The 25,810-nt window shown below is 37.4% G+C and overlaps 1 protein-coding gene across 1 annotated transcript in view; it reads left to right on the forward strand.

The window, feature by feature from the left end:
* Positions 1–332: 332 nt before the first annotated feature.
* Positions 333–25,810, forward strand: part of LOC107599430 (protein SHQ1 homolog) — a 34,201-nt gene continuing 8,723 nt past the window's right edge. Inside the window, exons 1-10 of the mRNA XM_016291012.1 lie at positions 333–424; positions 1,204–1,365; positions 3,010–3,074; positions 7,960–8,082; positions 8,211–8,368; positions 8,464–8,576; positions 8,769–8,869; positions 13,132–13,289; positions 14,397–14,450; positions 18,650–18,850. Of these exons, the coding sequence (XP_016146498.1) occupies positions 1,223–1,365; positions 3,010–3,074; positions 7,960–8,082; positions 8,211–8,368; positions 8,464–8,576; positions 8,769–8,869; positions 13,132–13,289; positions 14,397–14,450; positions 18,650–18,850 (1,116 nt within the window). The 5' untranslated portion in view covers positions 333–424; positions 1,204–1,222. The remainder of the gene's footprint in view (positions 425–1,203; positions 1,366–3,009; positions 3,075–7,959; positions 8,083–8,210; positions 8,369–8,463; positions 8,577–8,768; positions 8,870–13,131; positions 13,290–14,396; positions 14,451–18,649; positions 18,851–25,810) is intronic.

Raw genomic sequence — 25,810 nt, forward strand, 5'->3', positions numbered from 1 at the left:
TTTTTATATATTGCAGCATTGTATGTTCAAATGTAGCTATTGGTTCACACACACTTCTGATCAGTTTCTCGATTAAGAAATAATCTGCTGAAGGGACTGTTCAAATCAGAAAACAATTTTTTTGTTTTGCATTTTTATATTTATTTATTATATACTATTATTTATATACTATACGTTCTGACTGCAGTTTCCATGTGTACACAATACTGATTCATTGATAAGTATGTTCAATTACATTCATGTATTTAATCATTCATCTTTACCATGTAGTATTCCAGTGAATATATTTTGTAGTCCTCCTTATATGTGGCATTACGGTAAAACATGGCCAGTCCAGAGAGCAGGAAGCAGTCCATGTGCTGCATTTGTGCTACTGATGTTGTTTAGACTAGAGCATATGAGTCTTTACAGAAGACATGTGAAGGTATCAGTTTTGTTTTATAATGTTTATATATTTTTTTGCAGTCGCCTTATTTAAATCGTACTATACCATTTGAAAACGTAAAAGTCTTAAATAGTGCACGGCCTTGTCTGTTTTATGTTGGCATTAACATTGCGTGTACAAACAACATCGGCAGATTTTTGACAGCTTCTAATCTGCGTTGGGTTTTAGCTATCATTTATTATTTTGGGTTTGGTTTTATCCTGTGTCCACGTATCATATTAGCATAGCGACATTGGATACTTGGATGACATTTAGCAAGGGGTTCTTTTATTTGAGTCCTTGATACTTTCAGTATTAAATGGGTTGTTTATGTCTCGTTGGGTTCAAATTGAGTAACCACAAGGTGGTGTTGTAAGCTGCTCTATTCTTTCTACTTCTCAAATATCTATTTGAGTACGGACTAGTTAGACTTTATAAAGTCTTCACGTCTTATTACAGTGCCAAGTAGTAACTTTTAGAGATTTGTGCACAGTCCAAGTAAGTTAATGGGAATCTATGTTAACTGTAATCTGTGATGATTGTGCTCAGTTATTTTTTTTGATCAGTGAAACCTTCCAAAATAACATGATTGATAAAGTAACATGATGTAACAAAATAATATTTTCACCTTTTTTTTCTCACAAATCTTGTTTAGTAACATTAGGACTGGTTTCAGATTATAATAACACTGTATTAGCATTCCTTTAGCCTTGTTTACCCCATCTGACCAGTTCGAGATGTCTGAGTAACTGTTTGTGTTTTTCTGTCTTTTGCTGCAGTACTTCACCATATGTAATCATGATAACACCGGCGTTTGAACTGAGTCAAGATGCTGATTTCCTTACTGTGGTTATTCGTGTACCCTACACCAGAACATCTGAGTTTGACATCTACATCCAGGGGGAAGATTTTAAGTTCTATGCCAAGCCCTACTTTCTCAGGTGACTTGGATGCAAACGCCATGATTGACATTCTGTTAAACCACGGGAAAGTACTTGTAGGTCCTAATATAAGATGTTTACAACACTTTTTATCTACAAATACTAGGGATGCACGATATATCGGCCACCATATCGGTATCGGCCCATATCGGCTCATTTTTTCTGTTATCGGTATCGGCCAAAATTTTCATATCGGTGCATCCCTAACAAATACTAAGACGGAGACCCCAAAAAGCATTAGGACAGCTCATCCACACTTAAATACATTACATTATAAGCAGAGGCAGACAGTAACTAAGTACATTTACTTGAGTATTGTACTTGAGTACACTTTTTGAGTATCTGTACTTTACTTGAGTATTAATTTTTCTGGAAACTTATGACTTTAACTTCACTGCATTTGAAAGACAAATATTGTACTTTTCACTCCACTACATTTCTGTCAAGGTCCTCGAAGTAGAAAGTCGTTACTATGTAGCAGCTTTGAAAGTCAGTGGGTGACTTTTTTTCAGACGGTTTATTAGTAATCACTCTTGTAGGGCTACATGATGTGATTTCCCAGCATTTTTTGAGCACTGACCAGTTCCAAATGTGATATTTATTTACAACAATTCAATAATAAGAAGTTAATATTGTGGTTTATATTAGACACCATATTGTCTGATTTTGCTAAATTGTGTAAGTGAAAATATTACCTGTAAAGCCACAGAAGAACTGTTGTAGCAGCACTGCACAGACCATTCTGTGTATGACATCAAAGTACAGCGAGAGCGATTAGACAGCATTTTTTTAAATTTTTGTTTTGATTTCAAATAAGTCTTGCTGTTTTGCATTTTGTTAAAGCAGTGTTGCTGTTGTAAAGTTGTACAGCTACAGTTGTGTTGCTGGGTTTTAAAGCAGGTTTGATTTTTGATTTTCTTCCTTATCACTCCAATTTCACTGTCCACTCTGTTCAAATGTGGATGAATGGCTGGTGGATGAATGTGGATGAATACATAGATGTGTCCAGAGCTGTGTGAGATCACTACCATCCTGCTTTTGTTGGGGTGGGTAGGGGTGTTAAATAATAATTATTTTTGTTTGTTTTGTTGTTCTACCATAGGTTTTTAACATTCTAAAAGCTCTTTATTCCAAAGATACTACAAGCGAGTCAGTGTATTCAGTAGATGTATTGTATTGTAAGTTGCTTCAGAGGTATTGCAAGTATTACATACAGCAATAATAAAACAGTGCATTGACATAAAAAAGGAAATTTACTTTTGGTACTTAAGTACTTTTAAAAGCAAGTACTTCTGTACTTTTACTTAAGTAAAAATCTGTCTTTACAACTTTTACTTGTAATGGAGTGATATTTGACTGTACTTTCACTCAAGTAATGGAGTTGTGTACTTTGTCTGCCTCTGATTGTAAGTTATCAGACACTCAGACAAGTTCTGAGAAAAGGTCTGGAATAATTTGTTTGTAGATGTCATTTAGTTTTATGTTGGGTTATCTAAAGCAGTGAAATTTATGTATGTGCTTTTTGGTGGCAAATGCATATTGCATAATAATATACACTTACATATGGATATATATATATATATATATGTGTGTGTTTTTATTTGTACCATTATTATTGAATCTATGTAATCATTAACCTTGCAGATTGACTCTTCCTGGGAGAATAGTAGAAGATGGCTGGGAAAAAGCTTCATTCGATATCGATAAAGGTAACAATCAGTCTGTTACCTTCTCTAGTTTCTTCCGCAGCTGTCTCTGAAAACCTGTGCCACCTTTTTTAACCACTCGGTACCTCAGACATGGGCATTTCTTAAGACAAGACACGAACAAGCTTCAGCAGAAGCAGCGAAATTGCCCTAATCTTTTTCAAATCAATTTCTTCAAAGGTTCCCCTCTATTTGTACCAACTAGCTTCTACTTAAGATCTAAGGCAAGCATAACATAGTGATTAAAGACTAGTAGATGTGGTTAGTTGTATTGCCAGAGTGAAATTGTCAGTATTTTATAACAATCCTGTGTTACAATGAACTGCAGTTTTAAAGCAGTTATAATGGGCATAATTATATCTAAAAGAAAAGCATAGTGTGGGACTGAACAATATTTTTGTTTTGTTTTCCATATTTTTACATTTTACCTTATTTGTATATTTGTATAGTTGTATTTTGTATTTAATCTGTATTTATGTTATCTGTATGCACCCAAGGGTCTGAGAGTAACGCAATTTCAATTCTCTGTGTGTATGTACTGTACATGTGGAAGAATTGACAATAAAGCAGACTTGACTTGACTTGAACAAGATAAAGGATGCTCTTAAGCAATTATGCTTTAAATAACAAGGTTTAAACTTGTACAGGGCAACATACATTCATTTGTTTTTGACTAACATTATATAAAGGGCAAAAGAACAATAATAGTTGGAAACAGCTGGCAACGGGGTTTGCGTTTTACTTGTTTGGGAGAAAATCACACAGAGGATACAACATAACCTCACAGGACATATATAAGATCGAAAATATGTTGGAGCTAATATCCTTGTAGGCAGCATTCTGACATACAGCGCAGTGGCGACTTCTGGCTTTTGGTTACCGAAGTGCTCTCTGTATTATTCCTGTGGAAATAAATCCAAAAACATAAAAAGTACATATTTACCAAAAATAAAATAATAAATACAAGATGAAATTAAGGAATTTAAGGCAACACAATGCTACTTGACTGCCAAGGATTTGCTTTTTCTTAAAGTTCCCATGGAACTCCTCCAAATAGCATGAAGATTTCCAGTTGCTTAGTAATTGCCACATGATCCTGTTCCTGACGTCTCATTGGCCTCGTTTCTGCATGTCCTCTTTGATCGACAGCCAGTGAATAATTTAGCAGTAGTCTTTCATAAAGAACATCTAATTGCTTTCTGTGTTTATGGAGAGTAACAAGTAATTATAAATCATTCACAGATCTGACTACAGTCAAAGCAATTATTGTCATTTTAACATAACACCATTTTAATATTTAATGTTCCAGCAGGGTCTAAAATTATAGGTTTGTTTAATGCAAGGTTGTCTCAAGCACAGACTTTGAGATTGTAACCGTTCAGCATGTAATGTGTGGGATATAGTCCCTCTGCTTTTTTACCATCACAATTTTGCTATTTCCACAAATTCCCGTTTGCATAAGAAAACATAAAGTCAGAGATAAAAAACCACTATGATGGTTTAGTGATTAGCACACTGATGCAATCCAGATATTGTGCACATGTGGGAGAAGTGGGTTTGGAGTTGTTACATTGCTTCTCATAATTGCCCATCCTCATTTAAAAAGCCAGAGTTAAATGAACAGATCACCAAAAAGTGAAAATTCTCACCTTCATGTTTTTCCAAACCTGTATGAATTTCTTTCTTCTGCGAAACACAAAAGAAGATATTTTGAAGAATGTTAATAACTACCAAAAAGTTTTGGTGACCATTAACTTACATTATATGGGGGAGAAAAAAAAACTCTGAGCCATTTCTCAAATTATCTTCTTTCATGTTCCCCAGAATAACAGAAGTTCATATATAGGTTTGGAACGACATGAGTAAATGACAACAGAATTGTAGTTTTGGGGTGAACTATGCCTTTAAACAATAAGAAATGCCTGCTAAAAATGCTTTAAGCCTAAGTTGGTTTTAACTTGTTTAAGCTTGTCTTAAGCCCTATTCGCACAGGATTAGTATTACCTGGTGACCTCCAGTCATTTGTAATAATTGTGGAGGTTGTCTGTGATCTTAATCCCGTGCGAATCGGCCATGTCTGTAATTTGTAAAGTAAAAATTCCCCCGCAAATGACCTACCATATTTCGCCGAACACGAGGTCCTGTGATAATATTAGTCCCGTGCGAATCGGCATCTCTGTGATTCGGCCAGCATTTGGCGGGTCGCATATCATTTTTCGAGGTTTTTGTTTGCTGTGCGCCTTTTTATCCATCTTTCGCGAAGAATGGAGCTGCGTTGGGAGTGTTTGATAGTATTTGGGTGCTGTCATCATATCGCTACACCATACAATTTGCAGAAAGAGAAAGCTGAAAAGGTTTTGAGGTTAATGTGTTACAAATAAATCAAGCATAAAGCTTGAGATATTATTTTAACCTGGTGAAATGTAAATGACACAGCGCACGAAACTATATTAGTTTCTTTTTTTTTTTAAATCCATCTGGACCATAGAACGGGACTCTCGAAGCCTTGACATACGGGTATCTGGGAGACAAGTCAGTAAATTCGAGTAAAATCACAGGCTTCGCTTATCCCGTGCGAATGCACCACACGAAATTCAGATGTGGGGGGGTAATTTCAAAATCACACAAGGTCCCCAGATAATACTAATCCCGTGCGAATAGGGCTTTAGATGGTCTTTCAACCTGGCCCAGCTGTTTTTTTTGTCTGGTTTAGGCAGCCAGCTGTTCTAGCTGCAAACAGCCTGAGTTGGCCCAACTAAGACCAGCAAACCAACTTAGCCTAGTTTAAAATGTTTTTTTTTTTCTCAGTAATGGGAATAATGAAATGGAGAAACTCTCTTTCTTAGTCTCATTTGCTGTCTTTCTTTCTGCACAGCAGACTTCATTATACCACAGAACTCTCACATTTCATGAGTCGGTCGAGCTGTCAGCATCATAACGATCCATCTCACCGATTCCATCACTCTCTTCTTTCTTTATTGTGATACACCTTCACTTTGATCATACTCACTCATGTTCTCTCTCTCTCTTTCGTGCAGTGCTTATCAATCTTTCATTCAGGAAGAAACAGCAGAAGCAGCGGTGTGATTGTGTCTGACCGATCTGCCGTAGTCCCGACATGTCTTTTAATGAGCTGCTGTTTAGCGCTTTTAATTATACCTAATTGCCATGGGATCTTCTGCTTGACATCTCATTGGCCTCATTTCAGCTCGTCATCTTTGATCGACAACCAGTGAATAATTTAGAAGTCGTCTATCTTAAAGTACCTCTAATTGCTTTCTGTGTTTACATAAGAAATTATAAAACATTCTTAAATCTGTAAAGACTCAAATCAAGGCAATTATTGTAATTTTAAGGGTGATGTGTTTCTTTTTTGCGATTTAAAAAAAAAATTCCTGTCCCAGCTTAATAAGTAGAGACAACTATAAGTATGCAACATGTAAGCTGATTTCCCAGAAAAGAGTAAATATTGTGGCTACTTTCAAAACATTGCTCTGTTTGTCTAAGATTCCCAACCAGACCTAAACAGCAACAGTGGCTTAACCAATGGCATGAGTTTGGGGTGGGACTATCTGTTTGGTTGACCAATGGCAGCTGGGGACAGTGTTGTTTTGAAGAATGTTGTTTTTGACCCCACTGACTTTTATTGTATGGACAAAACGAAAAAGAAAAAAAGATATTTTGCATTCCACAGAAAAAAGAACTGAATTTTTATTTTTGGGTGAACTGTTTCTTTAAAGTTCTGATCTAACTGAAATATTGTTTTCTTCCATATTGTGACATACATCTGAGTGAAACTAATTATTGAAAGAAAAAAAAAAAGGGTGTCGGGGACTTGATTCTATCCACTGGTGGTTGATTGGATGGAGAGATTTAGATGTGAACTTGCAGTCGGTTATATGAAAGTGGTAGGGTTCATGAGGATGCTCATGACATTTTGATTTAAAAACTGCAACGTCAAAAAGTTGTAAAAATGAAATGTGCATGGAAGAATCCACAATGCAATATATACCATACATGTAGAAATAGAGTGAAATTCGATTTCATGCTGACTTTAATGAGTTCATTTTGTTGGGTCCTACTGTTTTTGTTTCAGTGCCATTGCAATATGTAAGTTGCTAAGTTGCTTAATGAGCTGTTTAGCGATTTAAAGGCGAAGTGGATCATTTCTGCACCATTAGCCTTGGAACCAAAAAGAATCGCAGAAAGAATGAGTTTTCAAACAGGTCTATCAAACTCCCTTTCTGGAGTGCACATACAGACCAAAGACAAGCAAAGAATAGAGACTTTTAGCCCCACCTCAAAACTAAAAAGAACACCCTAGTAACCCATTTAACAATACATTAACAATAATTCAGAACAACTTAGAAACTGAATTGCAGCATCTTAGTATTATGGCATTCTCCTCAAAAAAAATGTTTAGTTGGGTAAGCTAACATTCATTATTAAAAAAAAAAACTACTGAATTAATTATTAGTTTGAATATCTTCAATATCTATATAACTTGTCACCTTATAGTTAGCATGAAATGAAAATTCTCCCTATTTTCTAAATGCATGTATTGATCTTATTGTGAACAATTTGTCCATAAATATATTTCAATCTAGTAAACTATTTTTGACCTTGTAATTTTTTATTAAAATATCATAACATTCCAGTGCAACAACAGACTTCTCTCTGGTGACGGAAGTCTCCAATCATTTAGTCCTCTTGAACATTTTCTTACAATCAACTGCAAACTCTCTTTCAGATCAGCTTCCATCCAATCAACAACCGATTGTTTGGTTGCATTTTTTACTTATAAAAAAATTATCAGTTTCACTCAAATGTACAACACAAAACAGAATATGTGATGTTACGCCACTTTAAGAATGTGTGTATTTATCAGGCCTCTTCATGCTGCATGTCCCTAAAGAGACGGCCGGAGAACACTTTGAGGGTTTGGAGATGCTCACCAGTCTCTTGGCTCCTAAGGGATCAAGGTCAGCCAAACAACTGGTAGAGGACACAGGTAAGGTTGAATTATTCCTTGGGTATGAAAAGCAGATCATCTTCCATCACGTTCTTCTGGTGTTTATTTTAATTTCAAGTTCCACTCATTCTGTATTCACTGAACGCCCTCTATTGGCATTCTCACAGAGGCCTGTGGTGGAGGATGTGAGGAGGAAGATGAAGAGGAGGAGTTTGATTGGCAGATAGAACAGGAGGTTTACACTGAAACCCCAGCAGAGACGCTGAAAGAATACCACAAGTATGGCTTTGGAAACCTTAGGTCTGGAGTCTTCGCCAGACTGCAAGTAAGAATGATAAAGAGGATACCACGGGACATTTTGAAAAATAAATGACCTGGAGTTATTGTTGACAACCTGTTGTTTTGCTTTGCACCAATCAGGAGGAACTGAATGAGGTGATTGACTTGAAGGATCCTGACAATACTGCTCCTGAGCTCAGGAGACACAATCGACTAGAAGCAGAGACCACAATATTCTGTGCCGACCATTACATGTAAGTCCACTATTTTTGTTCATGTACTGATGTTCATCAAATTTGCCAAAACTACAATCACAAAGAATATTTAAAACAATATTTAATTTCACATCTCGCACATAACGGAACATCCACACATTCAGATTGATTTATTGTTTTGACTCTGTTTTGGGAGTCATTCATTCATTGTGTCGAGTATGTTTGACGCAGGGTGAACTTGTATGAGGACAAGGAGGAGATCAGAAACCTGCTGAAGTTTAAACCGAGGTGGAGAGAACTGAGCCCGGACCCTTCAGTGCACTCCGACACCTGTGAGACCTTTACCTCCTCAGATTCAATATATCGCTTTGTTCTGTCTTTAGCGAATAAAGTTAATCTCTCTAAATGTATTTAAACATTCAGTGCACAATTACCGCTTTGTCTTGTGTCTCTCACTCTGTGGGTCTGGATGGAGAATTAGGTCGGGTTTAGTTGACATCGCCAATATTTCAATGTAACCTGGAATATTTCCAGAACTGTTGTTCCTATTGTCTGCAGGCAGGTGGCGCGCCTTTGCTGGGAACTGATCATCTTGGGACCCTAATCTTAGACTAGCAACAGCGTCGTGTTCACACGTTGCACATAGGAGATTTGAAGCTATTTGTAGCCTTGCACTGTTTTAACACTCATACTTTTACTCTTTTTGTCATTGTTTTATAACTGCTGAGTCATTTTGATGAGGCTGTGTGTGAGTCACAGAGTTAGGTTAGTCAGCAAGGTACAAACCACCTCTCTCTTCTTACATCTTGTTATTGTCTATCATTAATCTCTAACTTTATATGTATCTGTCATTCTACCTATCTATCTATCCATCTATCTATCTATTGCTTTGTCTATCTTTCATTCTGTCCATTGTTTTATCTACCTTTCTGTCTACCTATCATTCTTTCTGTCTGATAGATCATTCTGGTTTTGTCTGGTCCATCGTTCTGTGATGTTGTTATGTTGTTCTATCTGTCGTTCTGTCTATGTTTCTTTATATCTGTCATTCTGTCTGTCTTTTCTTTTCTTATTTCTTCATCTTTTCTTCAATCCATCTGTGTTTCTCTTTCCATCTATCTTAACTCTATTTTTTTCATCTAGCTATATAGCTATGCATCTATTGTCTTGTCTGTCAGTCTTTCTTGGTACATTTGTTGTAATAGTAGAAACATATCCGTTTAAAATTGCGTGGAATATTGACGTGTTGTGAGACGTGTGTGATAAAGCGGCACAGACATTGAGAGACGAGAAGCAATTGTGTCCCACACCAGCATGTTCATTATCACTAGAGTAGTGTGCTAATTCCTCAGTGCCCGATTACAGAATGAGGAAATTAGTCTGAGCTGCAAGCATATGTTGGTACGGGGGGGTCCTATCACAGAAGAGAAGGATTAAACAGATGGAGATATTTCAAGATATGCATTCCAAACTGTCTGTTTCTGCTGTCAATCAGTCAAATAACTTTGTACAGCCACTTAGCACACAGACACTTCTGTACAACTATATTTTTAGTGTTCTCATCAGTATGCTGGATGCTTGGAGCAGATTAATTGCTACTAATTGCTTGGACAGACTGTCCTGAACATCCTGAGTGAAGTGCACGCAAATCAGTGCCAATGATATATCTCCTCCTCACTGTTTTCTAAGTTTTTCCTGACTGGATATGGCTCATTAAGCCATTAAAGTTAATTAGGCCCTTTGCTCTTTGGGTATTAGGATGAGCTTGTTCGTTTTTCATTATCGTTTAGCTATCATTAGATATGAGAAACCATGTAGGCTTTATTTCTTTGTAATGATTTGAGATTAATGGTTGAATTTCCGCAACCTACTCTCACTGTTGAAATGACGTGATCCATGTCTAGTCGACAAAGAAGCATCTTATACATTGCACCAGACAGTAGCGGCAAGGGAATTTTAAGTGCAATTTTCAAATGAATTATTGAATCATTATCTTTGACAATTATATGGGAAAACAAGATTTAATACGCTTTAGTGGAAATCACACAGCCACATGCCTACATTTTTATTTCCCTCTGGTTATGTTTTATCGCCCCCAAGACACCCAAGTTAGCCATGCTTCCCACTGTGCCCCTCAAAATAAAAGATGCACATAAAAATAAACTCTCACACAGACGTTTTCTTTACAAACTTGTAGGTACATTCTTAGTGCAATTCACAGATTTGTGGAATAGGTGTACCAAAGGCTTTACTTGTTCTCTCTGTCTTCATGATGAGGAACTTTCTTGCACGACAGAGATCACACACATGAGAATTGTTGTGTTTACTTCCTAAGATTCTGATTCAAGATTTCTGCTGCTTCCTTGTCTGTCATCTCCCTTTATTTTGTGTGTATGTTTATACCTGTGGTAGTGTCCTTGCTTTCCTATGTGTATCGGGTATCTTCACACTCAAGGTCCCAACGGAGATGACAGCCTCACCGTATGCGTTTATGATTTGTATGCACTTCATTATTCCACTCCCCCATCTCATTCAATTTGCTGTTCCTTGTTCTCTCTGTCTTCATGATGAGGAACTTTCTTGCACGACAGAGATCACACACATGAGAATTGTTGTGTTTACTTCCTAAGATTCTGATTCAAGATTTCTGCTGCTTCCTTGTCTGTCATCTCCCTTTATTTTGTGTGTATGTTTATACCTGTGGTAGTGTCCTTGCTTTCTTATGTGTATCGGGTATCTTCACACTCAAGGTCCCAACGGAGATGACAGCCTCACCGTATGTGTTTATGAATGTATGCACTTCATTATTCCACTCCCCCATCTCATTCCATTTGCTGTTCGTGTTAGTGGTCTGGGCACCTGTGTTGTGTCAGATGTTGTTTTTGCAGATTTTGCCATTGAATGAATGACAAATTATAAAGCATTCCATAAAAGTAGGCTGTTATAGCCCCAATGAGGCATGGCCAGTAGCTCAAGAGTTATCTAGCAGAATGTCCAGGCTGCTCTTTTTGATAAAGCAATAGTGGATGGTGACCAACATTAGTGCTGTTTTCTTTTGTATTATGCTGCATATTCCTTCAGAATAGCTTTGTGTGAGGAACAAGTTAATATTTAAGTCCTTAATACAACGTTGTACAGCATACAGCCAGAAATGTAATTCACTCAACAGGAGGAGGTGAAGAAACTTAAGTGGTTCGTTTGTGTGTTGTCTGTAGAGCAACTTTGAAACAAGTTTTCACTTTCATGCTTACTACCGTTCAGCTACTGTTAGAGTAATTTCTGAAGGATCATGTGAGACTGGATTCATGGCTGCTAAAAGTTCAGCTTTGCCATCACATGAATGAATTTTAAAATAACATTTTAAAATATGTAAAATAGAATTATTCACAATATTATTGTATTTCTTGTTTTCAACTGTGCATATTCATAAATGGCATGTAAAGATGCCACATAAGGTTTTTCTTTAATGCCAACCTTCCTTGGTTTTCATTTGTGTTGTGACCGAATCTCAATTCATGTCACAACTGAGATTTGAATTGGTAAATAATGAATTCCGTTTTAGTCTTTTCCGCACACAAATCTATCGTATGGCTTCAGAAGACTTGGAAATAATGCAGATTTGCTTATATTTACTTCTTACTACTTTGTTACTTTTTTTTTTTTTTTCACGAGCCAGGACTCGAACTCGGGACTCCTGAAGCGCAACAGCTCTATATGTTGGCACACTGCCCACGAGGCAATTGGCGAAGACAGAAGGAATAGTTTTGAAGTTGTTATCCTACCATATAAAAGTACCACAACTGCTAAGAGTTTCTTTATAATCAAGAAAGAAAGAAATCTGTCAATGAGTAATTGGTGATGGTAACCGTTTAATATAAAGAGAAGGCAAGAGCTGGGGTGGAGCTGAACTCCCTCCTCAGCTCCTGGCTTTGGTCTCACCTCCTCTTCAGTGTTTCCTGCCAGGTGGAGGCAGCTGTGTTAGAGGGTATATCAGGTAGAGAGGGAGAGAAAATGGGGGAGCTGTTCAGTCGTCATGTCGCTGGAATCCAGCAGCTCCCAACAGAGCCAGAACTCGACCTCTGCCAGCTCTAGCTTTAAGTGTGTGTGTATATGGACATGTAAGCAAGCACATGAGGGGCTCTATCAGGGGCAGCACTGCAGCCAAGATGGGGATCACTTTCAGCTGCTACTAAAGTGCTGACTTGCCCATTTTCTCTCTCTCTCTCTCTCTCTCTCTCTCTCTCTCTCTCCCTCTCTCTCTCGCTGCCCTGCCTTCGACTCCTTCCTCCCTGATGCAGTATCAAGTCAGTTTAGGGCATCAATCAAGCTCTGTAACTTTGCTCTTCCCGTGTGGTAACTTTACTATGCTTCAAAAGCCTTGTCTCCGACTTTGATTTAAAAATAATTGCAGCAAACATGCTTTTGTTTCTTAAAGCTCTCAGCAGAGCAGAAACATCCATCATTCCCTGCTGGAGCCCTGCGTTTAAACTTGTTTTTCGGGGAGAATTTGTCAGAGATTGACTTTGACTGTACCTCCCTGAAATAACTTGATAAACAACACTGAATGCCTCTCTTTCTCTCTCTGTACTTCCAGCAATAACTTTCACAGAAGAAGAAAAAGAGCAGATGAGGAAATTCACAAACCGTTCGTACTTGCTGGATAAGAAAGCACGCTTCCACATCTGGCTCGGTTTGGTGGACATCATTCTCGCGTATGTCTATGATGTGCGCACTACAGAAGGAGAGCACAATGTAAGTGTACGCTTGATTGCCACAGACATCTCTCTGCTATTAAGTGGGTTTGGCGTGCGAGTCGTGGCATTTTCACGTGCAGCAAAGCTCCAGGAAGTTGATCAATCTTTTTGGAGACCAATGCACATGGTAGTAATTGTAAAAATAAGTTTGAAAAATATGAAAATCATGGGGATGTTTTAAAACAGGGCTTCTGAAGTTGAAGTAATAGAATGTTGCAATGGCTTCAGTTGGGAAGAGCTCTGTTGGATTGACTCCAAAGCTTTCAATATATGTTAAATGTATAGTCAAATTCTGGGCTTTGATTCAATCTTAATAGCTAGAGAACATATCAAACCTTCTTGAAACATTCTCGTCTAAAGTGATACATTTAGCATTGGAGCTGTGGCTTGGTGGTTAGCGCTTATGCTCACTGAGCCATGGTGCTCATGTGAGTGACGCGAGTTTGAATCCAGAAACAATTCCCCTTTTCATAATCATTTCTTGTTCTTTCACTCCTGTTGACTTTGAAAAGTGACAAAATAGGGATGCACAATATTATTACTTAAGTTACTTATCGGTATCTGCCAAAAACATAATATTGTGCATCCCTATTTATCATAAGTTCAAAAATATATTCATGTTATGGCAGATAATGGATAAATGGCTGATATTAACATCCTGTAATAACTTGTGTACAGTACACTACTGTTTAAAGGTTTGGTGTTGGTAAGATTTTTTTTTTAAATGCTTTTGAAAGTAATTTATTACTGTGATGCAAAGCTGAATTTTCAGCAGCCATTACTTCAGTTTTCAGTGTTAAATAATCCTTCAGAAATCATTCTTATATGCTGATTTGATGCTCAAGAAACATTTATTATTATTATCAATGTAAACAGTTGTGCTGCTTAATATTTTTGTGGGAAAACTGGGTACTTTTATTCAGCATTGTTTGATAAATAGAAAGTGGATATTACAAACTAAAATAATCTGTAATATTGATAACCAATGCACTATTGATACATTATGTATCCAAAGGCAACATGGTGTGAAATAAAATTCAAAAAATAATTTTGTTTAGTGTATAGGATCAATGATTACAATATTAACTGATGTTGTGATTTGCAGGTAGAGTCAGCCTGGACCATCAGGAAGCTCAGCGGTACTCTCAGCTGGCTGGAGGTATGTGGTACATTTAGCAGCGTATCAAAACATGACATGGCCTTGAATGTGCAAACAAATGAATGAATGAGCGAGTGATTTTAACTTACTGCGACTTTTTTCGCATGAGTTGTTTTACAAATCCGATCTTCAGGACTGACTGTCTTCACTGCTGTTCCTCATGTAATTAAATCTGATCTGTTTGTTTAAACAGTGTAGTCAATATCTGGTATATCTGCTTCAGTTGCTATAGTAATGATGTAAGCATCTCACAATACCCAAGAGACTTTTTCATGCTACAAGTGAAGAGTAGCTGTCAGTGTGGAAAGAAAGGTCGAAAAATTTAGAAATTTTCCCTCTGCTCCTGTCCATCATGCTGAACTCAAGGCATATGAGAAAACATTTTTACACATATACAGATTTTACACATGCATAGAGATATTGCTGACTTGCACATTCGTTCATGATTCTCTACATAGTGAATGTCACAGTTTGCCATGTCAGTGTTGTTAAAAAACAATGTTTGGTAATTTAAATAAAGCTAAAATAAAATAAAGCATATACATTAGATGGGAAACCTAAAGTTGAAGTACTAAATTTACTAAAACAAACGGAAAAAAAAAAAACTAAAGATAAATATAAAAAATGACAAAAGCACATAAACTTACTAAAATAAAAAGGAAACCTGAAAATATTAAAATAAAATAATTCAAAATATTCATAAATTATATAAAAATTCATATAATATAAATAATACTACAATAACACTGGTTTGTTATGTAAGGAACAAGAAAGGGAGTGTTTTCAAATGCAGCTCCAAAAAGTATTGTAGACTTAATGACGTTACTTGTGCTTAACATCCCAAATTCTGCTGCCTGCCTGAACAAAGCCTACAATAAAGGGTTTGGAGTGTTCTGGCCAAATTACATAAGTGATTTGTCTTCCTCTGATGGAATCTCGCTTTTGAAGCCACTGCTGCTTTTTAAGTGGGAGAACTTGCACAATTGGTGGCTGACTAAATACTTTTTTTCCCCACTGTACATGCAGATTAGTAGATTACACCACTGTCCGTCTGAAAGCTGAGCAACTTTAAAGTTATTCTATTCTTAACATTTGTCCTAACCAGATGCAACACAACAAGCTTCCAACACCAATTAATTTGTCTAAATATGAACATGCTGTACAACTTAACAAAAAACAACCAATCACAAGACATATGATGTGTTATATACAGCTAGGTGGAGTTTTACTGATATGAACAAACATATCTTGTAAATCAGGTCATATCTTGTAAATCAGGTCACAAGATACCGCCCAGAATGTCACCTTAACCAGTCACAATATAAAAAAAAATTGATCCTGTAACACGTTTTCATGAATGATCATTGTCTCTCCTGAGTTCTCGATTGCTCCTGTTTATCAGTAGTTTTCATAAACTTGCATGTGTGGATAGTGAAATGTAGCAGACAGGCATTTACATTTCATCATCAGCATAATGCATCCTGTGCCGAAGTTGACGCCAAAGCGAGAGACAAATTCAACCTTAAAGTGCTTGCGTCTGGTTTGAGTGAGAGCTCCCAACTTGGTGTGTGTGTGTGTACGTGTATCCTGACTCCTGGGGCGGCAGCAGTCCCTAATCCCCCACATTTCCACTGTGAGTGTGACAATGAGGACGAGTAACCCGACACCTCTCCCAGCTCAGAGCACTGAGAGCCAGCACTCCACTGCAATACTGATAATGGAAGGGTAGTAATGACGTCCTCCAACTGCCTGCTCTCTCTCTCACACACACACAGCACAAACTCTCTGCTCCCTCATTGTTTCATTCACTGTTTCCTTTTTAGTGCTTGCAAAGCAGCGCTACATTGCTATTCCTCAAATACTGATGTTAGGAGTTTTTTCCTTACCTTTGACCCTAAGTATTAAACATCTGCAATTAATTCAGCCTGAACGGCTTAAAGAACAGATTTGTAGATCATTTTAGCGTTACGTGTTATTAGTTTATGGTTTATGAAATTATGTGAAGGCTTTGTGTGTATATATATATATATATATATATATAGACCACTAGTATATAATATAAATATATATTAGACCACTAGAAAATATTTTTTCTTGTTGAAAGCAGAAGAGTTGCTCAGCTCAATTCAATTTAATTTGATCAATAGTTAAAGCTGCAGTCTGTAACTTTTTTTGGTTAAAAAGGATCCAAAATCAATATTTGAGGAAGTACATAACCAGCCAGTGTTCAAAACTATCGCCTTACTTTAGCCCGATTCACAAAGGTTATCTTATAATAATGTTTTCTACGTTTGAGTGGTACGGGTAGGTTTTCGCGGGAAAGGATTATGTGTTTATGAAACACGTGTGTTATAAATGTGCTTCTGATTACAGATAGCCTGGGATTACAAAGATTTGTATTTTAAAGAAAACCAGTTCGAAGGGAGCATAATTTGCTTTTTGGGTTAAAATAATTTCTTAATATGAAATTCAAAGAGTATGACAATTAGATTAGACTGTGCAGAAATTGAAATCTACACGCTAATACACACTATACTCATAGTCCCCAATGATGATGCTGTTAACATGAATCATTTGAGAATAAAGTATAACAATAATAATAATTTAAACGATTTGATGTGATATGAGCTAACCGAACTTTAGATTTAATCACCATTGGTAGCGAGATTTATGGTAATGTTTTTTTCCCTCAGTTGGTCAGAACAAACATGGCAGATTTGTTACTTACTTGTTCAGATGGCAATATACCGTGAAAATTCTTATTTGGGTCATATTCCAAGACATAGGCTAAAATCCGTGATTGCGAAGTACAGTAAATATCCACACCGGTGCAGTGAATGACAGTGACTGACTGCCACACATATTCTTCAGAACATTAGATTAATCCGCGCTGGAGCCGTGCCCACTCACAACCCACGCAATCTAGATAATTCCACACACAGCTGCAATTCCAGGTTTTCAAACAGAGATGGTGACAAAGAGGCAAAACTTATGGACTGCAGCTTTAAAGAAGAATATAAAAAGAAGAAAGATGATGATAATGGCCAAATAACTGCAATTCTGTGTCTTGAATAATTTTTATTTAAATCTTTTTTTATTATAAAGTAATTAATTTAGTTGTAGTTTGTATTTATTCATTTTTTTAGTCTACTAGCATTTACTAGCAATCTTGTTAAAAGCATATGAGTTGTTCTTTTAAGTTATTTTTTTTCTGTGAATTTGTTGATCCACAAAATCAGGCTGAATGATTCATTCAAGACAGATCCAGTTCTTTCTCACTGAGTTCCAAAAATATGTGATGAGTTAATGATGACAGAAATCTTTCTGATGACAGAAATGTTTGTATAACAAATTATTATGATTGGTTATTGTTCTTGCAATTATTTGCATACTAACTTGTGGTCTTTTCGTTCTTGAAATGCATTTTTTTTAATCGTCTAAAGCCACCTTCATTCTGCAAAGATTGTTGCGTTGTGTGACAATTCTTGTCCATGGCCAATAGAACACAAGACACCGCTTTCATTTATGCAGAACAAAGACCTGAAACCGAAGAGTCCTAAAACCTCAACTCTATTCTTTAGCTATCTCGCAAGCACTGGTATTTCCTTAAGGAAACGATAATGTAGTTTCTCCCTCAACACCCCATCATTGTCTCCTACTCTCTTTCTCTCTCAATCTCCATCATTTCTCTTCCTCTCCCACCCTCTGTTTTGCTTAAACCACTGTAAACCTCCGGTCGGCAGTGCTCGGTGAGCCGTCCCCCGCAGCAGGCTTATTTACTCCAGTGTTTAATAGCCTGGGGGAGTGCATGAGCTATGATGACATCCTAGAATGACTCTGGGTACATTCTTAATAAGCTGCTGAGGGAATAGCGGAGGGGTGGGAGAGTGAGAGGCTGGAAAATGCAAAGAGAAAAGGGAGGGAGAGAGAAACCCCCCCCAAAGCGCTTGTCGGTGGCTGCTTAGACTATGAAGAACTCAGAGGCAAGTGATTTAACACTGTCTACAATTAAGCACGCCGTTTGCCAAGGTGTTTAAAAGTTGACCTACTATTTACCCTGCTAATAAAACGAGAAGTCGTTGGGAATAATTAGAGCAAATTGCTGTAATTACCAGTGGAGTTAAAAAATGATTGATGTAATATGCATGGACAGATCTGGAGCAATTTACAGACCACGATTATATGTGTGTGTGTTGTAGACATATCACTCGGTTCAAGACGTGCTGGTGTCTTGCGGCAGGAGGACTTTGTGCTACCCGCTCTATCGGCACTTCTCCCTGATCACAAGAGCTGTGAAAGACGTTGCTTGCATTTTTCAGTCTGGTGAGTTCTGTCTCTCTTTCTTTACTTTCCGGTTAAGCCCAGACCTTTTAGCCATTTCCAAGCCACCATGGGATCAAGTTGTATAGATGTTATTTTTGTTACTGATATTTTTTTTATGTTTAAGATAAAAAAAAAGAGGTTTTAACATTGGCATACATTGAGATATTCTTGAGAATGAACCTGACCTTCAACCTTCACATCCTGGTCAAAAAGCCTTCTCCTAGAAATTGTGTTATACTCTCTGATTATTTATCTCAAATATTGAAAAATAATTATAAATGTATAAAACAACCTTTTTGTTATAAGCATAATACGCTTAAAATTATTTTAATTTATTTTTATTAATTTAATTCATTATTTTATTTCATTATATATGCATTTATCTGATTTTAGGAGTGTTTAGATATTTTTTTACTGTAAAACAAGTTCTGATGGATTTTTTTTTTCTTAGTCGGAAATACGGCACTTTACTGAAGTGTGAGCTGCGAATGCTATCTCATGTTGACTTTAAGGGACTAATGAGAATAAGAGCTTGACAGGCAACCTATATTTACCCACAGCAGACAGCTGCTCACTCGGGACCAAATTTAACACAACGCTCACCAGCCCTCCCTGAACAGCGGGGTGCTTCGGTAAAAGACATTTTCCATGACAGGAAAGTCAACAGATTGGTCATGTCTTAGTGTGCTCGGTCTTGCTGTTCTGTCAGCGTAAGTGGGAGAGAGGTTAAGAACGAGGGAATCCGAGAGGGATGTCTCCTCACTTCTGAAGAAATCAGCAATTCTGCAGGGTAGACACTGTTGGCTTTGATATCTCAGAGTGGAGCAACCTTTAAATCAAAGAAGCCATCTGTGGGAGTGACAGAAGCTCTGTATAAACACGTTTTCGGGCGTGTGTGGTGCGATTATCCAACACGTGTTGATTTTAGCACTCATAAATAACTGCAGTTTCAGGGCTTGCAAGATTTGGGATTAGCAGGATATGGTTGATTGCAAAGTTAAGTCAGAAGAGAGACTACACGACAGAACAAGATTAGATGAGCAAAATCACAACTCACCGGTCACAGGTTCATGTCAGGTTCTGGCAGCTTCCTGCACTGACAAAAAATATGTACTCATGGAAGATTCCATAAAGGCAATGTGAAACAGCTTTTCAATCCATTTTAGGTCCATAAAAGGTTATTCAGTGAAGAAATGTAGTGTTCCTCCAACAAGAACTGATTTAATCGTGAAAAGTTGTTTCCTTATAACAGGTGGTTGAAAAACCAGCCAGAAAGTCTTTTAAGAGGTGGGCAAAAAATATATATATTTTGATGAAAAATGACAAATATAATTTATTTCTTAGGAAAATGGTCCACCACTAGATCTTTCACAGTAAGAGCAAGGATGTATTAAGAAAGTAGAGTCAGTTTAGCTTCCGGGTTGACTCTAAAGACCAGATTAAAACCAAAATCAACACTGTTTATTTTCATAATAAATATTGCCGTTCTTCTGTGCACATAATTCTAATAGGTTTCATAATGTGATCAATTTTCTTGCCTCAGAAACAATTTAACTCATGAAACCTTACAACAAAGTTACCTTAGTCAGTTGGACAGAGTGCAGAGTGCGTCCCTGTGATCTCCCTGATCAACTATGTATATAAAACCTGCCAGCAACCAGTAGTGCAGTGACTTAGTGATCTCCTGCAATTAAATCACTTGTCAGTGTCGAATGCTCTGTAATTGGGTTGAAATTGTATTTCAGATTAATTGTCTACCCTTAGAGGCTTTTAAATTTGCCTTTAGAGTATGATATCCATCTCCTCTCTGAGGTTTACACTGGTCATCTTACTCTTATCCTCAAGGTACAGATTTGTAAACACACTGCTGAGTTGTAATATACTCACTGGTGTATATTTTCATGCAGAGTCTGTGACATTTCACTCCAGTCTACAATTTGTAGATTTAAAACCATCAAAGTCCTGTGAGCGATAAGGTTCTCCTTTAATGAACGGTAACAGCGGTGTGACTCCCCTCAGAAAGCAGACTGCCCTGTCACACCGTGACTCCTGGGTAATTAATTTGTCAGCGGAACATGAATGGAGGTGTGTATCATACTCTAATTTGAGGCACTTCGTTTAACCAGCAATGAAAACAAACAGTAGGAAAACAAACCCATTAATGATGCTGCACGAGGAAAGCCGTGATGGGAAATGCTATCCAGGGGTAAATATTTGAACAGCCCTCTGGCAGCTTGTCTGGTTGTTCTCCCAGAGATCCTGCTAAAGCCAGCGGGCCCTCAAGGAAATTGAGGATGGAGACGGTGAGTAACGTCCTAGAAGATGCACTGTGGGCAAATATAAACGCTCGTATATAATCTGAACGTTCAGAGGCTTGCCTGTATTTCATTTAACTGCATAGCTTGGATTCAGTTTCCACTTGTTTTGCTCTGCACTGGTATCGGCTTGCAAGCAGTGTTTCACAACTTTTTGTTATAACTACCTCCATAGCACCGTGTTAAATGCCTTGTATTTATACAGGCCTTAATTGCTGGCTTAAATACCCCTTCATCAACATGTATGTACAGTTAGAATTTAATAGAACTGTTTTCTACTTAAAATATATTTTAAAATGCAATTTATTTCTGTGATGTAAAGGTGATTTTTCAGCAGTCAATAATCTAGTCTTCAGTGTCACCTAATCCGTCAGAAATCATTTAGACTGATTTGGTGCTCAAGAAAGATTTATTATTATTATCTATGTTGAAAACAGTTGCTGTTTAATATTTTTGTGGAAACCCTAATAGATCTTTTTTAAGCGTTCTTTGACTATACAGTTCTAAAGTACAGAATTTATTTGAAATAGAAATAGTTTGTAACATTATAAAAGTTTTTACTGTCACTTTTGATCTGTTTAATCAAGCAGTTTGATCCATTTAACTTTCAAAGGGTAGTATACATTTATGTTTTATAAATGTTTTTTTTTTTTTTTAGGAAGTTGTTTTATCTTTTGGTTTGGAAGAAGGTTAATTTTCATGGCATTTTAAAAACCCTTTCACATCTCACAGAGCTTGACTTTTTTTATTTTTTGCCAAGTTCCATCATCGCTTATTGAGATTCATTGTTTTGCTCAGCAGGAATTGTCATCTCTAAGCCAACGTAATCAATCTTAAGTACATTGCTGGATTCACAATGATAGATGTAGGCCATTTGATGCAACATCATTTGATGTCACTGTTCTTTAATGTAATTTTTGCAGCTGTTTCTCGAGGTTAGCTGCTTTGTTCAGTCATGTTAGGGTTTTCCACACGGCAAGCAGTCAGTGTCATCATTTTGTGTGATTAATAAATTGGTGGTTTGAGGCTAAATCTCACCAAGCTTGTCAACAACATATCCAGGTCATATTTCACACCTAAATCAAAGAAAAAAAAAATGTTTGTGTGATGGACCTTTTATTTTGTTTTGCATTTTTACATGATTTTCATGACAAATGAGCACGTTATACCGTCATATTTTATATTATTAAAATAACCAATAAAAAATCTTTCTCCGCTCGAAAAGTAGCTGTGTATTCGAATGAAATAAAATTCTGTGAGATTTAAATATTGGCACCCCGTGGACCTTTACCATCTGTACTTCCAGGGCCTTAATCTCACTTTATCACCCCATTCCTCTTCTCTCTCTTCTTTGCTCTCCTCTCCTCAACTTCTTCCCCTGAGATAGTCCAGTTGAAAAATGTGCATCTGAAGTTGTAGGCTCGGTGCCCAGATGCAATAAATGTCCTGAGGGGATTGCACTGACATTTTTCAGTCCTATGTTTTTGCCAAAGTGTAGATTTTATGGCAAGAATGCAGCCTTGACATCAAATTAATAATGGATGTGTAAAATGGCAGACTTTAAATGTGCCTGTTTTCTCAATGAGACAAAGGGAGAAAATGAGGAAGAGAGACAGAGGTGGGTACAGAGACTCTTTGTCCGCGGTCGTCAGAGAACTGCAAAGTTCCACCATCTATGTGCTGGAAAACTTAATCACGCTTACTGGGCCTCTGAGTTAAAAGGGCAAATTAGTCAAAGCACTATCCTGTCTTTATTCCCTCTTTTTCTTCTTTAAATAAAATGAACATAAAATATTAAAAACTGGGGGGAAAATAGGGTGACTAAGGGTCCTTAGGGTGACTGTGCACCTTGTTCTCCATCGATCACTAAATGCATCATCTGAGGCATCAGTAGCATTGACCTGCGAATGAATGCTTGTGTTCCTCTGTTCCTCTTCCTCTTCAGCACTTTTGAACAGAACAAAAGAAAAACAGACCGGAGAGAGTTGAAAGGCACAGCTTGCAGGATCTGCGACAGCACTCTAGTGCCGCTGATGTATCTTAGTCATACCTTGAGGTGTTTGACATCTCTCAACAGCACACTGAAAATTGATTTCCAGTTTGCATCTTTTTAGAGTATCTTTAGTTGTCTTGAAACACTGCTGCAAACTTTTCGTTTGAGTTCAGACAAAGCCCCTCTTGTCATGGGAAGTGACTGCAGGAGACTTGCTCCTCCTTTTAAGTGCTGGAGCGTTTGATCAAATCCCCACTGCTCTGGTTCATGTAGACAACTCCCTGTTATCATAGAAGGTTTGTTGTGACAGCGTTTTCAACATCTGACATATCCTCTGTCAGATGATTTAAACAATTCTCGCTTCCAAAGAAATCCTCCCAGAAGGATGCCCCAGTCCAGTTATCTGAGCAAGTTATCTTTGGCTGCATTCACACAACGGCAGAATGTGCTTATCAGTCTTTGTGTAGAATGCTTAACTGTTATTAATTTCACAGCAGGTCTGGGCAAAATCTATCTATCCATCCATCCATCTGTATATTGTTCTTTTATTCTATCCACCCATCTGCATATTGTTCTGTCGTTCCATCCATTCATTCATCCATCCATCCATACAGTATATTGTTCTATCGTTCCATCCATCCATACAGTAAATTGTTCTATTGTTCCATCCATCCATCCATACAGTATATTGTTCTATCGTTCCATCCATCCATCCATACAGTATATTGTTCTATCGTTCCATCTATCCTTTCCTCCGTATGTTGTTCTATCGTTCCATCTATCCATTCTTTTGTATTTTGTTCTATCATTGTTCTAACCAGTTCCTGCATGTTTTTGGCGTGAAATGTGACATGTATTTAGTGAATTAACCCCTGACTGTGTGAAAGTAGCCTTTGTGAGAACTCTAGATTATAGATGTTATCCAGGCACGTCTGTGGCAGCAGTTCCTCCTCAGATCTCTTATCGGCAGTCAGATGCGATCAGCTGCTCTTGATGAATGTTGGGATTAATAAATGCTGCCCCTGTGGGCATGATTTATAGTGTCTCTCTGCAATACGTCCGGCATTCTCACTCTTGAAATCCTCCCGACTGCCGGAATGTCATGCTAAAATTGATGATGTCTTAAAGACTTCAAGTGTGATTTAAATCTCTGTACGGGCCCCCCGATCAACAATGAAACAAAGTGGATTGAGTTGGACACTCCTCTTTCTGGCTGTTTGACTGACAAGGCTCCATGGTCTGTCATGCTGATGGCAACATGCCTGACAAGTAGCCACCATCACTCAGTCCTTTTATGAATGGTCAGAATAGTGTCAGGGAACTTGTTCCATATCCATTTGCTATTGGAAAACATCCCAACTTTCTTTTAGCTGAACCGATATCACCTACATTTTTATTAAAATAATATTCTGTAATGATTTACTCATCCTCATGGTGTTCCAAACCTACATGCTGTTGTGTTTTTCTGTGGAACACAAAAATTTAATTTTTAAATAATCTTCACATGCATTTTTCCATTCAGTGTCAATTATCAAGCATTGCGTTAGTTCTGGCAGATCACGTCAGTCAAGCTTGCATCAGCTGACTCTCAGCTGATTTATGTCTAGCTATAGGAATATGACACCTATCACTACTTCTTTATATAAGGTCCATTCAGTATTATTCAGCAGCTTATTGCTTTGCACAGGAGCTAATTACCCTCCACCATCCCCAGCTCCTCATTTCATCCACAGTCAGGACTTGGCATTCGATATAACTCTTTTATCCTGAATTACGTTGTTACATTAAATTGTCATTAAGAACATATCTTCTACATTTAGATTAGTTCTGTTCTGTTAACCCTAAGGGGGTCATTGCTGCTCTTATTGATGCTAGGCTGCATGGATGGGCAGGGAGTTTTTTCCCAGAACAGAACAATACTGCCAATCCAAACTGTATGCTAATTGTCACTCATCTTTGACGCTAATGGTCCCGACAGAAATATAGTCATCACAGACTGTCAAGCTTCAAAATGGAGAAAAACACACCAGTCCAGTCAATATAAAATTATGGTTTTATTGAATTTGTTGTATTGTGGAATTGCTTGAGGATGAGTAAATAATGATAGATACAAAGGTTCTATTTTAATGGTATTATTTATTTTTTTAAATGCAGTTTTATTTTATTTATTTTATTTTACTTCTAGTGAACCCCTGATTGGGAAACAGAAACATTTAACGGAAATGAAAACAGACCAATAAAATAGCTTCCTTTTGTTCATATCCGGAGATTTATGTGTGTTAAAAATAGCACATAACATTTTGTGTTAACATATATCTGGTATGGAATGATCTCATAGCTCTAGAGAGATTAAAATCATAAAACACTTTGCCTACAGACATTAGCTAAGCTTGCAAAACTAACATACAATATATATTTTTGTCAGCTGTTACAAAAGTCACCTTATAGCAACTGCAGTCAATTACGGTCAGTGCAGATGAACTTCAGTAACACATTTTAGTGTGGCTTCAATGTGTGCCACTGATGCCAAGCTCTGAGATTCGGTGCCAGACTACTGAGACCACTGGCATTTTCTTATCTTTTCTTCCCCCTCCCATCCAGCATTCAGAATCACACCAGTGAGTCGACTCTTCAGCCAGTTCAGAAAACAGATAAGATAAGGTGTAACTTACTGTGTTTCACTAAGTGCAATGGAGCCGTTATCTGACAGAGCCTTGCTTTCCATTTTC

This window comes from Sinocyclocheilus grahami, unplaced genomic scaffold, assembly GCF_001515645.1.
Source record: "Sinocyclocheilus grahami isolate Dianchi unplaced genomic scaffold, SAMN03320097.WGS_v1.1 scaffold266.1, whole genome shotgun sequence".
In the NCBI taxonomy this organism is placed as follows: domain Eukaryota; kingdom Metazoa; phylum Chordata; class Actinopteri; order Cypriniformes; family Cyprinidae; genus Sinocyclocheilus; species Sinocyclocheilus grahami.